Consider the following 16420-nt stretch of genomic DNA (forward strand, 5'->3'; position numbering starts at 1 on the left):
AGACTTTCCCTCTCGAGCAGCCTGCCTCCAGCACCCCGGCGGCGCCAGCAGTCCCCGAGAAAACGACAACTGCTACGACGACGAACACGGCAACGGGGACACCGGCATCAAAAGCTGCTTCGTCTCCCCCCAGGTCATCAACGGCAATATCCGACTTCGCCGACCTCGGCACCAGTGCCCGTCGCGCCCAGTCTCAAGCCCGCAAACTGATCAAACGCAACCCTTCTGCGCCCAAGCCCAAGCTAGCACCCAAGCCAAATGCAGCCCAGCCATCCAGGTCCATGTCCCTGGCCGGGGCTCCGCCAATGCCAACCTCCGCTCCGCCGTCTCCCCCGCCTCTCCCGCGCGCAATGTCAATTCACATCCCCCCGCGCTCAGGTTCGGCAGCAGGAGCAGCAAAGCCAACAAAAACAGCCAACAAATCAAAGAAGCTGCGTCTCGCCTCCCTGTGGTCCGATTTGTTCCGTCTGAGAGTTTCAAGCTGATTTTCTCCTTTTTCTTTTTTCCTGTTTTTTTTTTTTTCCACCGGCGAACAGCCTCACTTATACCAGTGCAAAGCACATATTGCATTTCCATTCTCAAGCTCGGGTCGATATCCATCCCCGTTACTTACCGCTTATCTGACTTACTTGACATCTCGGCCTGATCTTTCTGCTCGATGCGTTAGTTATTTTGTGCCTTTCTTCTGCTTTGCTTTTGCGCCTGCGTTCCCACTCGTTACTATATCTATCTACTTACTTACCGCCCGTCTTATTCCCACGGGTCTGGGAAATTGACATTTTATCTATCTTGGCTTAGTTCATACTGGCTTTGGTTCTCGTCTATATGATTAATGTGTGTGGGTGTGAATTAGTGGTTTCCTTTATAGCATTGGTTCTTCTTGGTGATAACGGTGCCTTTTCTCGAGGACCTGTTGAATATTTTTTTTTTTTTTTTTTTTGAATCTGGTTAAATAAATATCGCCGTAGGAATAAAAATGGATGGTTTCGGTTTTCAACGTTTGTACTTTGTATTGGAAGCTGTTATCAGACTTCCACATTGGCTTCCGCATAGTATGTATCACTTCATTGAGTGTGGCAATGTACTTGCATCTGTATAGAACGTATCTATCAACATCAACCCCCACGCCACGTCTAACGTCAGATGCCATTGACACAATCCATGACATTCCATGAAGCATCCTACGTCTGCAAACTCCCGACATACCCCAGACTTTTGCCAGGGCTAACATCGCCTCCAGCCAACGTTGAAACGATGTGTCAAAACGCATGAGCTTTTACACTCTCATCCCTCGCCGCAATCTCCATCTGATATCCATCGATCAGCGGCAATCCGCCATGTTACCTGCCATACTTCAATCCGTGCAGGATGACAGGCAGAAACGCCCTGGAATGTGAAGAACTATATCCTTCTTCCAACTTTCCCGCTCCATCCCGGCCGAGATATTACCGAGAGCCACATCAAGCGGACCAGAAGATGCGGTTTTCTTCTCTCTCTCTCTCTCTCTCGTCTTCGTCTTCTTTGCGATGATATACAGATTTGATATTGCTGTCATATGTCTTGATATGCATGCATTACGACGTCATCCTCGGCTATCTGTGCGATAGTTATACAGCGGTGAACGGCGTATGCATGTACATTACATCGACGTGACAGATCGATGGAGTATCAAGCAGTATCTACGATGGTGCAGAGATGACACCCCCTACGCCCCTTGATTCTCCCCCCCCCCCTTACCACCCCCACGGAAAAAGAATATCGGTGAACCTGGCGATTGCTGTCATGTGGGTGGACGTGAATGTGCCATCTGTAGCAGCGAGCGGTACGCTGCATGCTTGTGTCAAACGCGCCGAGCAAGGGTGACATTTCTTCTCCCCCCCCCCACCAGAAGATTTCAGTGCAGGTATTAGCAGCGGCAAAGCGCTGTTTGTCGTCTACGCCGTCCAGACCGTGTTTGCAGAGACGGTGAAGCAAAAGTGTCTTTTGTATAGTGCGCGTCTGCAGCTTCCACATCCATCTCGAGATAAGAAGAAGGCCTTTCTAAGAGTTTAGTTAGCCTGGCCATCAAAAGATAAGGGAAAGCGACAGGGCTGAAGCCAACGAGCCACATCTCCAAGCAGATCGGAGGCCCTACCCGAAAGGAGAGGCCCTACGTCGAGTTGGCGTCTCTTGACTAGCGCACGCAATGAAGAGGGCGTTGGCCTGTTATTGGACGGCACTCCCTGTCTACTCGGTAGGTAATCAGCGCCTCAGGCACGTATACTTATATATACATGGTAATGCTTGAGATGGAGTACTTTGAGAGAAGGGTTGGACTCCAGATTCAATTCTGCCTTGATACCCCCAAGGAGCCGCCTGATTGCTCACATTCTTTATTTTTTATTTTTATTTTTTTTCCTTCGGTCCCCCAGGCATGAAACGCAGCAGTCTGATGAAGCGAACAGTTGGCTGGCTGGAGTGAGAATCCAAACCAAACTAACCATAAAATGTATTATATATATGCGGTTCAGGGCAGAGCGGGATGGTGGGAACGACCCACCCGCTGCTGCAAGATCAGTTTCTACCCCGTTATCCCACCCCCTATTTCCAGTCCGTCTACCGAGTACGGGAGTAAGGGATAGTATTTTTTGATACTTATACGCCGTGAAGGATAGCAAGTCGTATACCTTCCCTATCGGGGCAGAAGCCCTTTGCCTATAACCACCGTCGTTATAACTACGGGTTACCGCAAACGGCGTATTCGGACAAGGCCTGCGGAGTGTTATCTGCCTCCTTTCCGTTAGTGTACGATCAATCCCGCGCCCAAGACCCTTGAAAGAGAGACTCTTTTTTGCCTTAATCTAACAGCAGAGCCAATCTGCGACCTGAACAAGCATGAAACGGAAAAAGGGACCCATTAATATAATATGCGGTTCATTCAACCTTAATGCTCTTTATGTCGCGGCCTCTTCCTTTTGGGCTTGGGGAGATCAACTTTCAGAGAACAGACACGGGAAGAACGGGCTCCAGTCACCCACAAAGCAAGCCTGGCAATCACAGTGGATAATCGAATCCTGAATCGCTCTCTGATCTGTTCCTTGATACTGCATTTTTCTTGGTAGAATAAGCATGAATTCTACCAACCACCCCCATTTATTCGTTGGTTTAAACGAATCCATCCCGAAAATCACTTTATATCATTAATGATCTATAAAAAAAAAATCCTTCCTCTATCCCTGTTCGTTTCCTATTCGAGTTCTATGCATAAAAGAACGAAGCTTGAAAGTCCGGACCGGAATCCGGAGATGGCCATCTCTCGATTCCCTTTGGCGGGTGCTCGGTCCCTGGCCTTGGAATGGGAATTAAAAAAAAAAAAATTTCTCAAAGGAAGAGAAAAAAGCAAAGAAAGGCGCAAACAAAAAAATCCGGAAGAAAGTTCTTCTAGAAACTCGCCTAGAAGGCACTTTAAGCATCATTGCGGGTCTTCCAACTCGTTTCGATTCCCTGTTTTTCAGATGGTGGAAGGGCCTTAGTGCCTTGGATCCGTCGTCTTTTTGCCGTTCACCAAGACAGATGGAAGGATATGTATCATTTTGCGGATCGAAGATAAATGAAGGAGGGTAGCAAAGTTTGGCAGACCGGTACTTACTTATACGCGAGAGAGAGAGAAAAAGTGATTCGGATGCTGTGTATGTACGTATATGCTGCGATGTGTTGGTATGAAAAGGGGTTAACGTTACTTTGGTGAGGCAGCCTCGGCAAGGAGGAAAGAATAGTTAAGTTATGCCCAAATAAACCAAAACACCGGGCCGGAACGGCATTTCCACCACATCCATTACATATATATTTAGAATAATCACGCGATGTAGATGTTTAAGGCTACGAGTTGCCGGAGTCGGCGGGCGGATGAACTGGTCTATTGTTTTTTTTTTTTTTTTTAACCTATTAATTTTATTTATTTATTCGTTCGCGCGTGTTCTTATGATGTTGCTTGTGAGACGGGCGCCTTGTATTTTGAAGAAAGCCGAATTGCGAGACACAAAGGGGACGCCCTATCGGGCTTTCTGGCTATGAGGCTGTTGGGATGAAAATAAATAATAGTATCCACCGGCAGAAAAGGAGATGCGGATTGGGCTGTTGGTGAAAGATGAGCAGGAATGAAAAAAAAAGGGGAAGAGTATAGCAGTTAGGAGTGGAAAACGAAATATACAGAGGAAAAAGGAAGCAGGAAAAGGGAAAATAAATAAAAGAAAAAGGAAACATGGGATAAATTGATTTCCCACTCGCTGTTAATTGGATTATATTGGTTCTTGGAGTTTCCGGAACGTTGGTTAAGTTCGTTTTATGTGCCTGGGGGAGTTCGTTTGTTTTTCTTATTCTTATTTTTCCCTACAAAAATTTTATAAGTTTCTCATCTTGGTGCCTCAGCATAACGACTGGACGGTGCTTGTTCTTTTATTCGCCTTGCTGTCACACCTGATCGATCAAGTGATTGCGTTGAAATGTTGATGGAAGGGGCAAAACGTGTACTCTGTTCCCTCCCCGGTGGCAGGATAGGTTTCTTGAAGGTGAGTGAATAGGTTGCTTTGGGGGGGGAAGGCAAGGAGCCTGTTTTGACTCATGCATGAAGGATGGGCATATCATATCGCATCATGGCACATCCTATCGATAATAGGATAACTTTTCTCTTCTCCAGGTTCCACTATCTTTTCTTCTTCTTTCAAACGGGGAAACGGCAGACGGGGGGAGATAGGGGGAATGAAGTGGGTATCGCACGCCAGCAACGATATATGAGAGTGTAAGGCATGACCAAGGCTTGAGTGTTGTGGCTTGATAGTAGGTGTGGCGTCGTATATGCATGCATATATATGTACTATATATGTATATTGTACATATATCGGTCGCGTGTGTGGGTGGGTGTGTGTGTGTGTGTGTGGAAGGAAGAGGCAGAAGGTGGCTGCTGATTCCTTTCCGGGGGTCTGGTTGCGTAACGGTTCTGCACGTCTGACAGCAGAGGAATAGTAATCAGAAATTCGCAGCAGTGCGCATAAGCGAGTCTCGCATGCGCACATCATGACTTGAGTGGGGGAGGTAGGCATGTATGTATGTATATACATACTGCCGTTCAGCTAGCCTCGCAAGTCAACTGTACAGGGGCGGGGGTTGTTTCGAGGAGGCGAAGGTACCAAGCTTGATAGACGGTTGGATGGGGCCCTGGATCCCAGAGCCTTGGGACTGGTAGAGGGTTAAAGGAAGAGACTAAGAGACGTCAAAACCGTAGTTCGGAGTGGGCTGTTGGCTGGCCAGCATGATGGACATGACATGGCGAACCAGGCCCCGGGTGCAAACTGGAGGCGGCGAGGGGTATCATGAACAAACGCAGCCACGCACGCCATTCGGGTAAGGAAAATCAAAGAGCATTCTACGCCGGGGAAGAAAAAGAAGGGGGGAGGCCAGGCGTTGAACATCCGGAGTGGCGAGATGTCGAGATAAGCATGGGGTTAACATGCATAGCCTTGGGAGCGAATCAGCACTGTCCGCGGGGTTGTACTCTGAGCAAGGCGGGGGGGCTTCGGGGAGAGAAGAAACGGTCCACGACCGCCCGCGTTCCACTGTTCATCTGCCCTTTCTGGCTGCTCTTTTTTTTTTTTTCGACTCTCGAGTCCGTAAGCCGTAAAAAAGGAAAGGTAAGACATGTTTATGGGATTGCCAATGTGGTGCGATGGCCGTCTTGGCCTTGATTCCTGCACTGGCGATATTCCAGGATGGGAAGATGGCCGGGGGGGTTGGGGGAGAGGGTGAGTTATATGTCTGTCCAGATGGCCTGAAAGAATGTGCGGATGCCGCTCCTTTTCGTAGGAATGCCATGTGCCGTCCAAGCTCCCTTTATCTAAGCCACAACGCCCTGGCACAGGGTCTTGCCCCTCGCCCTCCCGCTCCCCTCCGTTCGCCGTCTTCCGTACACACACTTCCCACATCCGTTTTGTCTTTTTCTTCTCATCCTTTTCTGATGTCGAAACTCGAGAACTTCCGTGGCTGGAGCCCATGCACGCCAAGACCGGCAGAATATTTTTACTTTTAGCTTTTGGGCTTAAAATTAAAAATAGAAAAAGAAATAAAACCTTCAAGACGCGCACAGACGAAGAGGGGAGGTAAAAAAGGGACATGCAAGGGATGGGAAAGGATGGGACGAGTGCTGATCTTAGTAAGGACAAGCAGGAGGGAAGCACACTGTCGACAGGGGGTGCAGAAGAAAAATTTTCATGTGTGGGACAGAGGATAAAGATAGGGCTGCATACGGCCAATCAGCGGTGGTATGTGACGCTGGAGGATGCGAAATGCCATGTGTCCTTGGATGAAGAGTTTTTTTTTTTTTTTTTTTCGCTTCCCTCCCCCCTTACCCATCGATCTCAGTATCTCCGTGCGCTGCTCTGGCCAAACCCCGTCGACCCGTTGGATGTTGGATACCCTTTCGTTCCAGGCCCTCGCCTGGTGAGCTGGGAGCGGAACGCGAGCTCTGGCCCTTGCTTGTCTCAGGCAGAAGGGCATCCGATGTCTCGTGCTGGAAGCACGACAGTCCCAGAGCGACCAGTCTGGCCTCTCTTTCTCCCTCTCTCTGGGTGTATAGTTCCGGGGGCCGACATTGTCTGGTCTGACGTCGAAGATATTCGGTGAGCATCCAGGTACAACGAGCTATCTCCATCAGAAACGCCGTCCCTGCAAGCCACGAACTTCCTTGTCCCCCCCCCCATCATCGATCACTTCATCATCACTTCCTCTCACTAGCCACAGTGGCTCAGCACAGCCTCATCTGGCTTTCCCTTTTGTTTCCGCGCAGAGAAACAAGCCAAGACCGTATTCGGCATCCATCAGCCGATCGACAACGCCCGCTCGTCATCGCGGCTCACGCTCTTCACGCTTAGCCGCCAGATCAAGAACAAGATCGGAAAACACGTATTGACGCTAAGAGAAAAGAAAAGAAAAAGAAAAAGAAAAGAAAAAAGCAAACCGACGCAGTGGAACTCTAGCCGTGGCTGTGCAGTCGCTTTCCACCAATGTGGTTGGAGAAGTCGAATTTTTCTCGATTTTTCTCTGTTTTTTTTGTCTCCACCAGCCTATCAGTGAGGTGCCTTTTACTACTGTTTTGGGAAATGGGAACCCGTAACTAGTTATGGGCTTGGGTATATCTCATCGTTCTGGTGGTAAGGCTGTAGGTACCCGCCTTTGCGCATAAGTACAGGAGCTGCCACGAGTTTTTTTTTTCAACCCCCCCATGTCCACTCTGTCCGCTTCAAACAGAGTGTTTTGCCCCATAGACGATTAGTAAATCTGCTCGGCTGGCCCGAGAAAGAGGGAGGAAAGAAGACGTGGACGTGCGGGAGTTGGGATCCGTGGAAGAGCAGGCGGGAATGTCACTGTCACTTCTTGCAACGTTTCCGAGAGATTATACGCATGTTACTCTACCTTTGCTGATTACTTGCTTCTCGTAGACCCAGCATGTACTCTATCGTGCACACCAATAGTACACAGCGCTTAACCTCCCTTTTTTTTTTCCCTTTCTTTTCTTTTTCGATATGTTTTCCTTTTCTCTCTATTACAGAGTATAACTCTCTGTTTCTTTTTGTTGCTTTCTTTTTCCATTTTTCGATTGTCTGCTTTCATCTCGTTCTTCGTCCTCTCCCCCTGCACCGCCACGAGCGAGCGATCTCGTTAGGATGTCCGATCGAGATCGACGTTTTTTTTCATCTCTTCTCGATAAACAGCAGAGTAGCACTTTTGTAAAGGATCCCTCGATGTGCGGGAGCATGTTACACGGTTCGTGCCCAGTTCACGTCCATTTTTGCTTTCTCTCGAGGGACGAAGGTTATCGTTCAAACCCCTAAATCGAGTTGTTCTCCCTCCTTTCGTAAACCGAACTGCACATCTCCAGACCCCTAAATTAAATGCATCGTCCTTGCGAAACCCTGGATGGACGAATGATAGATCTACGACCGACCAAACAAACCACATGTTATTTTCTTTTCCGCCAAAAAGAAAAGCATTAAGTTCGGAATTGAAGATTGAGATCTTGAGATTGAGTTCTTGATCTATCGAATTACCGATCTTGGATTTTTCTTCACCTCGTTTCTTTTTTTTTTTTTTGCTTTCTTCTTTTCGCTTGTTCTGCTGTATCGAATGTGTTCCCTGCTCGAAACCAACTGAGCGTGATCTCTTAGTAGGGATACAGTAGCCTAGCGTGCATAACACGATTTTACCGGGTTAACCTGGGCCGACGAGAAAAAGTAGGAATAGTTAGCAGGAATAGGCGGAAGGACGAGAGAGAAACCAAGTATACGGACGAACCTGGCCATCGGATCCTGTCCGTCATCGAGAGAGAACCCAACATCTCGGAAACTACCCTTACCCGGGCCTTCAAACTAGGCCCTACGTACCACTGCGATGGGACGACTCGACTATTACTTGTCAAAAGCTGAACCTGGTCGGTTGCAGGGTTTCAAGTACTTACTTACGATGTATACTATGTATGCTGTAGAGTCACGCTGTTGACGGCCAGGCTGGTCGTGCCGTCAGTCAATAGTCGAATTGCGTTGCGGAGTAAATAGGGACCAGGAACAAGCTCTCTACTATGTAAGCTGTGTATATACTTCGTCCATCACCGACAGCAGACGCAGACTCCCGCGCCCTTGCTCGTCCTTCTGGTCTGCCGAGTTAAGTCCGTCCAGGGTTTCGAGGTCAGATGACCACCACGAGTCAGGCCGTGAACCACTTGCACGCACATAAGCAGCACATACGTAGTAAGCAGAGACAATCCTGTGGCTGGAGAGCGAAACGTGGAGAAGAGCAGCGAAAGAGGAGAGAGTCACCTCTGCGACTATGTGCGCTGCTATTGACGACGATCCGCGATCTACTCACTAGCCACATACCACCTTGTCGACATAGCGTGTACATAGTCAAGACGGCACAGCGAAGAGCCCGAAAAAGAAAAGAAAGGGAAAAAAAAAAACAAGACAGGCACAAAAAAGAAAGGGAGGAAAAAAAAGAGCGAACCCGATTAGAATCTCGTCGTAGCCGGAAGAAGAAAGAAGGGCAGAACAGATGACGATGAATTACTGCATCAGGTCGCATTCATGCATGCAAGTCGAGACGCTTTGCTTTTTCCTCTTCTTAGTTTGTCAATGTCATTGTGGCGGAGTCCGATCGGTGTAACCGGACAGGGTAAGGGTAAAGCCACAGAGACTCGACTTTAGGACTCCATATCTCCGGGTAGAGGACGGAGTACGGAGGGGACGGGAGGAACGGAGTGGTCTGTCCTGTAGAGTCATAATGGCGAGGCCGGACAGCCCTATGGCTTCCCTTGTCCTAACCTTCCTCGATGCCATCTTCTTCTTCCTTCTTCTTCTCTCTCCATCTGCTTCGCTCTTGTTCTGCATTAAGCCCTGTGCACAAGCCCAAGCCTGAGTTTTTTTTTGGTCCGGAAACGGCCTTGGCATCCATATACGGACTAGCGCTGATGACTAAAGGCGGTGAAGATCTAGGTTTGCAAAAATAAAAAAGAGTCCACGTCAGGTCTCCCGATACGGACTAGCCACTTTTAGCCTTTGCAAAAAAAGACTTTGAATAGACGCCGGGAATATATAGTAACCCTCCAGGCAAGCGAAATCGACCTCGACTTCCTCTCCAAGTTCTCTCTACAGTTCAAGCAGCAGAAAAGTCGAAACCACTCCAGTCCAACGATCGACTCTTTTGATACACACACACACAGCAACAAGCCACGCCTCGCACAATCTACCAAGAACTCTAAGAGGGTAAAAAAAAAAAAAAAAAAAAGAAAAGGAAAAAAGCAAAACCACCCTCCATGTTCATACACTGGGTTCTTGCAGCACAGATATAATAAGAGGAACCAACTCCCACCCTTTCTTCCCTTCCCTTCCTTTTTTTTTTTTATATTCTATTTTTTCATATTTTATTTTACTACGAGCCCAGTGGTACACAAAGCAAGCATTCGCACAGAGTTTCAGCCCTAAAAGAGGTTCTTCAACCTCTTCAGTTGATTTGAGTTCTTGGCTCTCTTTGCCACAGGACTTCGCTGCAACTTTTTCCGGTCCACGGGAAGGTATAACTATTTGAGGATGATGCTGTCCTCCATCCCTTCACTGTCGACATCATATATCCGCCACAGCACCGGCCCATATACAGAGCAGACCCTACAACTCCAAGACCAGCTCGACCAGCTCGATCAAATTGAGCTGCTCCTGCCCTCCTATCTCCACCAGCACCAGCACCAGCACCAGCAGCCGTCCACCACTGATAGTCCGTTGTTGAACTTTTCTGCTTACCAGGGCTGCTCTACGCCACCTCCTCCAGAGTCATCCTCCTCCGCCGTAGCCTCTCCAGCAGGCACAGTCGCCTACGACTCCTCCTCGCCCGTCTACTCCGTCCAGGGATCTCCTGAGACCGACTTCATCTCTTCCTTCTACCACGGCGCAGGGAGCTTTTCTATGCCCGACGAGAGTTTCCCGACTCGGGAAGAAGGGCTATCGCATACTCCACCGACGCCTTCCATAAAGGTGTATCAGTCTTCGCCGCACAACAACAACAACAACAACAACAACAACCCTCACCAACACCAGCACAACAACCAGATGCTGCTACAGTCGGGTCTATCGTACGAAGGGGACCTCCAGACGTTGTTACCGCCACAGCACAACCATCATCACCACCACCGTCTCTCCTCTCGAGCTGCTGCTGCGACTGCTGCCTGCGCAAAGCCACAGACACAGTCGCAATCGTCACCGCATAGACGCACCCCATCCACCTCATCCAGCGTCTCCCTGCCGTCTGCCTACCACGGGTACACGGGCTACGACCGCGGCTCGTCAAAGCCTCTGCCTACCCCTGAACAGACCCCCGTTCAGTCTTCCTTCCTGGCTCAGCCATCGTTCCCTCCTTACGACCCGTCTTCCTCGTACCGAAATGCAGGAGACCATCCGGAGATGGAGATGGCAATGAGACGAGCAGCCTTTGAACAGCAGCGACAGCAGCAGCAGCAGCACCGCCAGCAGCAGGCTGCGCATGCTGTCGACGAAGAGCCAACAACCACTTTCCCACCGTACTCCCTCGCGCCGTCGGTGTCGACGTTGAGTCATAACTCACCCGCCACACCGCAGACGAGCTTCCCGGAAGAGTCCGAGGACACTAAACTTGCACATGGTATGACTCCGATTCCCGTTGATGTGCACGGCTGGTTAGACGAATACTTACTCTTCGATGATACAGACAACCTCGCACAACCGTCCCATGTGACCGGTTCCCTCTCCGACCCCTTCCAGGAGGAGATGTACAACCCAGCCTTACAGCAGCTACGAAGCGGCTCGGCACAGAAAAACAGACCACAGACACAGCCACAGCAGCAGCAGCAGCAGTACCCTGGCTACCGCAACCGAAACGTTATTGCCGATAGGCTGCAGGCCGCCCAGCAGGGACACATGACCGCGCGAGCTCACTCCCCTCGCGACGCATCTCCCTGGGCCCAGCCGGCGAACGTCTTCCAGAACGCACTTCACCAGCCATCCCACATGAACTCTGCCCTCCGGGGAATGGACCTGATGAGTCACGGCGGCCATGATGAGCAGCCCAAGACCATCTCGCCCAAGGACGCGATGCTCGAGTTCCACGAGTCACCCGCGGACAACAGCAGCATGCCCCTGTTCCCCTCGCAGGCCGAAGCCTCGCAGTTTGAAGCTGCCGTGGCTACCACACTGGCCAACACAGACTTCTCCAACGATGCCTTTGCCCCCTTCTCCTCCGCCTCCCAAAACACACCACAGCCTTACTTCCTCGGCCAGGCTGGCGCCGACGTGCTGCAGTACCCGGCCGGCACCGCCCAACAGCACCCGCCCCAGCACCACCAGCAGACTAGCGCCGAGTTTGCAGCCGCCCTGGCCGGACTCGACTCCGGGTCTGTCGACCGCAAGATGGAAGACCGGGACTCGGATCTACCCGCCGGCCGACCAGACGACACAGCGTCGGAAGCCGGAACCTACAGCTGTACCTACCATGGTTGCACCCGCCGCTTCGAGACGCCTGCTCGTCTGCAGAAGCACAAGCGCGAAGCCCACCGCCAGACGACGCCCGGCTCGCACATGCTTGCCCGCGACAGCTCCTCTCTAGGTGCCCGTGGGCTCAGCGCACGCAACTCTCAGGCTGGCCCTCACAAATGCGAGCGCACCAACCCCTCGACGGGCAAACCATGCAATTCTATCTTCTCACGGCCCTACGACTTGACGCGCCACGAAGACACAATACACAATGCTCGCAAGCAAAAGGTCCGCTGTCATCTCTGCACCGAAGAGAAGACCTTCTCCCGCAATGACGCCCTCACCCGACACATGCGTGTCGTCCACCCCAACGTTACCTGGCCAGGCAAGCAGAAGCGACGAGGTCGTGACGACTAAACCTCCACATCCCCCCCCCCCCCTTTCTTTTCCGCTATGATGTGATGTGGATGCCTCAATTTTTGCAAAACCAAAAAAAAAACAACAAACAAACCCTCGAGAGCTCGAAGCTTCCCTCGAGTTTAGGCATGATGTTTATCATGACGTCAGTGCCAAGGCGCAACAAGAAACCACGAGGTTTTAGAGTTTGGCAGAATCAAAAGCCGGACCGAAGTGGGGCGCGGTCGATCGATCGGCTTGGCACTGACGTCATTACCATATCCTATTCTTAGCGCTTTTCCTCATTGCATATCGGAGTTTCTTCTTGGGAGAAAAGGAAAAGACGACTGGAAAAGGAGAAGCCTCAGATGATTTATTACCCCGAGCGATGAAAGATGAACAAAGCAAGCGTTTCCCCCTTTTTTTTTCCTTTAACGAATAATATGGCTTTTGATTAATGATTCTACACTTACTTTTGGTTTTGGTCGGCTGGTCTCCCCCATTGGTTTTCCATTCTAAATAAGCCACTTTATATACTTATACCACACTTAATTACCTTTCTTCCTTATTTTTCTTTTACCTTTTCTTTCTCTTCTAAGTTGGGCATGAAACATGCATGGAACATCATCGACATGAACATGGATGGGCGGAGTTAGTTCGGCGCCGAAGCAGAGATCACCAAAGAAATGAAATAAAAAAAAAAAAACACCGCAAGGGCAATACAACGATCGATATATGGGATGCATGCATTGGGAAATTGGACGGACGGGGATGATGGACGCATGGTTTCGGCTTTCTCTTTCTGTGATGCTTGTTCTGTCGTCGAGTTCAAACTTTAGACGGGTCGGGTGGGATAGCACTTATACAATGTACGAATATGAATCAAGAAATGAAAACTATTAAGTCATATACCAACCTATGATGATACTTTCCGAGTCATAGGACGCTGCGCTTAAAAGTAGGGAGTTGAGTTTTGGCCAAAGCAGGGAAGCGCGAGTATTCTTGAGAATGGGGGAGCTGGCTAGAGCGTCGAAGTCCGCTCGCTACCAGGCCTTCCGAGAGTTTCGTGACGATGGAACTATGAGCTTCGCTGCTTATGTACATGGATTATGTAATACGGGGTGGGAAGGGGAACAAAAAAAAAAAAAAGAAGCGCTGCGTCGACCGGGAGTCGAACCCGGATCTCAACTTATCAGTCGGTGCGATGGAAGAGTCGTGTGCTACCGCTACACCATCAACGCTTGTTGCTTGTAAAAGGCCTGTTTAGAGTGCCCTATATAGGGAGCGGGTACGGCCAGTTTATTAAACACTGACTTGCGCGTACATGTTGAATCGTAGAAATAACATAGATTAATATAGCTATAACTAGGAACCACATCTTGATGGGAGAACCAATAGGCCTTGCATTTTAGGTATGGGGGTTGTTTTTAGATATAGATGTGTAAACTGATCAATAGCATGATATATTTATCATAGCTGGACTCATCTTCATGAATGCTTTAGTTCCCACCAGATAGATTATTCGACCCTGGGAAAACGCAGCATTCTCTTGCTACCTGCAGGATTCTTCATTTAAAGGCTTTATATATCTCGGCATGCTGTATGGAAGTTTTCACCTGTTTGGGTCAAGGTGGCTGGGCACTTGGTGTGGTTAAATAGTGTTGCACTTGTACTCCTAGCTATGTATATACCTACTACTTGATCTGATAGCGACTGGTCCGGCCGCTGAATGGCTCGTTCAGGTGGCTCTCCGCTTCAGGAGACAGTATTCCCCCCAGACGCGCTGGTATTTCTTCGGGATAAAGGGTAGGTTTGGAATCCAAATCATTCTCCCTAAGATGCCAGTACGACGGCTATCTAGGAATGGCTTACACGAGAGTTGCTCCCATGTTTCTGTATCGAGGATATAATGTGGTTCGAGCTTGGTCTCCTTGTCACCTGGGAAATATGAGTCAACGAGATAGGTACATTGAGAAATGTCGGTCTACAAGATGGTTAGTTTTGGCGCTGGATGAAAAGTGATCATTGAGCCTACATATTTTCCTGGGTCTTCCTGGTTCCGGTCATTCATACCCTTGGGGATCACCCATGTTCCCGGTAGATATCCAAGCCCGGCGCCAGACTCGGCAAATTCCCCCGGTAATAATCCTTGGAATTCGCTCTTGACGAATTTTGCTCGAAGGTTGTTATTCGGTAGGAAGAATGAAGACGGAAACCGATACCACTCCTTGCCATAACATACGAAACCTTCGGGCTGCATACCGTTTGTTTGTTGTAGTGAATCAAAGATTTGAAGGGGTGCGTTGTACGCCGTCACAACGCCAGTAATCCTCAAGAGGCCGACGTTTACGGCTAGCAACACTGGGGTGACGGTGAATATCAGCTTCGCCTTTGCGGGTATACTGCCGACTAGTGTCTTTGGGTCGGACGTTCCGATGTATGCTAGAATGATATGGAGGCTGACGGCAGCGCTAAGGCCAAGGAAGGGATATGCTGGGTACATAAACCGCTCTTCTTTATGAGGTTGTATGGTAAAAATTGTGAGCCACATGTAGAATGGCAGTACGAGAGTGATTGATCTGAAAAGAGTTTGAGGGGAAGTCTTGTGAGGGCGGAACAGGGCCTGGAGGACGAGCAGGGGAGCACTAGAGAGTGCGAGAACGGCCCACATGTTGAAGTTAAGCAACAAATTTTTGAAATAGAATGTCCATGGCTCGGTTCCAAAGATGTTGGGGCCTTTGCCCGAGCCTCCAAAGACATTATAGGCCACAATGTTCCATGGAACAAGACTGAGTCGACGGTAAAAAATACTGTCTACCAAGACCACAGCCGACTATGGATGGATTGTCAGTATATATATGTGGTAAATCATTGTAGGATCATACCAGGATCAGCAAGCATTTCATAACACCTTCAAAGGTTCGCTTGAATGTTGGTACAATATCCCCTAGGGACCATGCTACCGTAGCCTCTTCCAGCAGAAACGGTATAGCCAAAGCACCTGCAAATGGCCAACCAACCACAGCGCCAATACCAAAGCATACAATTCCTTGGACGGTCTTCAGCCCACCTTGCCAATCGAGAAAAGCAGCCAAGCCAAGCATGGACATGTACATGGAAAAGCTGGATGGAAGTACTGCAGTAGAAGCATGGAACATGCCAGGGCTGAATACCATAATTACAAGAAAGAAGAGTCCAATTCTTGGATTTAGCGAACAGGATATCGCAGCGAATAGTCGTGTTTCACATATTGTGCAAAAAAGTCCAAGTGTTAACCGCACCATATAGAACTGTGCCGATTTTGTCCTTGCAAAGAGACCTAGTATCTTAGCAATGCTTGAATGCAGCGTGATATATAACCAGCTTCTAATGGAATACTCCGGAGAATATTCCCAGGTCTGTAGCCCATATCCATGGGTCATGTAGTGTGTCGGTTCCCAGTAATTATAGACTTCATCACAGTCCTGTATGGGGGATAGAGCTGCGGCCAGAGTGTTCGAGAGAAGACAGAGGTAAAATACGGTGTTAATGGGAAGAGAGAAAGGTGGTGGAGGTCGCCTATGTATACCTTTAGTAGGGTGTCTCACTCAAGTTCTATTGTGAAGGCCAAGGTTCACGGTTGCTTACTTTGATTTAGAGGATGGTGCTGGAACTTCTCTAGAGGAGCTGGGAGGCGACATGATGCCGGCCTGCTTGTAGATACGTTCAACCAGCTCGCGTCCTATTTGATGCTTGTTAATTTATACACAAAAATAACACGAAAGCCAATCTGATAAGACGATACACGTGACGTCACTTTTATCGGAACAGCTAAATTCCGCAAATGAGGCTCAGCATAAAGTTTAAATCTACTTGCTGCCTAATTATTTTGGCTTATTTTGATGATATTTATCAGAGAAAGAATTATTCAATCTATTTTATTGTGAATTATCTATTCGTATTACCATGCATCGTTGGCATGAATCTGGCTGTCGGCAGCCAGATATCGTTTTTATAAATGGTACACC

The 16420-nt window shown here is 49.1% G+C and overlaps 4 protein-coding genes and 1 non-coding gene across 5 annotated transcripts in view; 2 read left to right on the forward strand and 3 right to left on the reverse strand.

The window, feature by feature from the left end:
- MCYG_04839 (transcription initiation factor TFIID subunit 4) overlaps nucleotides 1-485 on the forward strand; it is a gene marked incomplete at both ends in the record, with an annotated part of 2628 nt that extends 2143 nt beyond the window's left edge. The window contains one exon of the mRNA XM_002847056.1: nucleotides 49-485. Within this exon, the coding sequence (XP_002847102.1) occupies nucleotides 49-485 (437 nt within the window). The remainder of the gene's footprint in view (nucleotides 1-48) is intronic.
- A 7204-nt stretch (nucleotides 486-7689) lies between these two features.
- MCYG_04840 (uncharacterized protein) lies at nucleotides 7690-8633 on the reverse strand (the record flags this gene model as incomplete). Its single annotated transcript, XM_002847057.1, has 4 exons — nucleotides 7690-8210; nucleotides 8412-8432; nucleotides 8486-8534; nucleotides 8625-8633. The coding sequence occupies 4 exons, from the start codon at nucleotides 8631-8633 to the stop codon at nucleotides 7690-7692; spliced, it is 600 nt and encodes a 199-aa protein (XP_002847103.1).
- Nucleotides 8634-10109: 1476 nt separating this feature from the next.
- MCYG_04841 (SILG) lies at nucleotides 10110-12434 on the forward strand (the record flags this gene model as incomplete). Its single annotated transcript, XM_002847058.1, has 1 exon — nucleotides 10110-12434. The coding sequence occupies one exon, from the start codon at nucleotides 10110-10112 to the stop codon at nucleotides 12432-12434; it is 2325 nt and encodes a 774-aa protein (XP_002847104.1).
- Nucleotides 12435-13569: 1135 nt separating this feature from the next.
- Nucleotides 13570-13654, reverse strand: MCYG_10547. Its single transcript has one exon. It is a non-coding gene; the product is annotated as a tRNA-Gly (tRNA).
- A 497-nt stretch (nucleotides 13655-14151) lies between these two features.
- On the reverse strand, nucleotides 14152-16093 carry MCYG_04842 (mannosyltransferase; the record flags this gene model as incomplete). Its single annotated transcript, XM_002847059.1, has 4 exons — nucleotides 14152-14397; nucleotides 14449-15246; nucleotides 15299-15971; nucleotides 16041-16093. The coding sequence occupies 4 exons, from the start codon at nucleotides 16091-16093 to the stop codon at nucleotides 14152-14154; spliced, it is 1770 nt and encodes a 589-aa protein (XP_002847105.1).
- Between the last annotated feature and the right edge of the window lie 327 nt (nucleotides 16094-16420).

Source organism: Microsporum canis, genomic scaffold (genome assembly GCF_000151145.1).
Source record: "Microsporum canis CBS 113480 supercont1.4 genomic scaffold, whole genome shotgun sequence".
In the NCBI taxonomy this organism is placed as follows: domain Eukaryota; kingdom Fungi; phylum Ascomycota; class Eurotiomycetes; order Onygenales; family Arthrodermataceae; genus Microsporum; species Microsporum canis.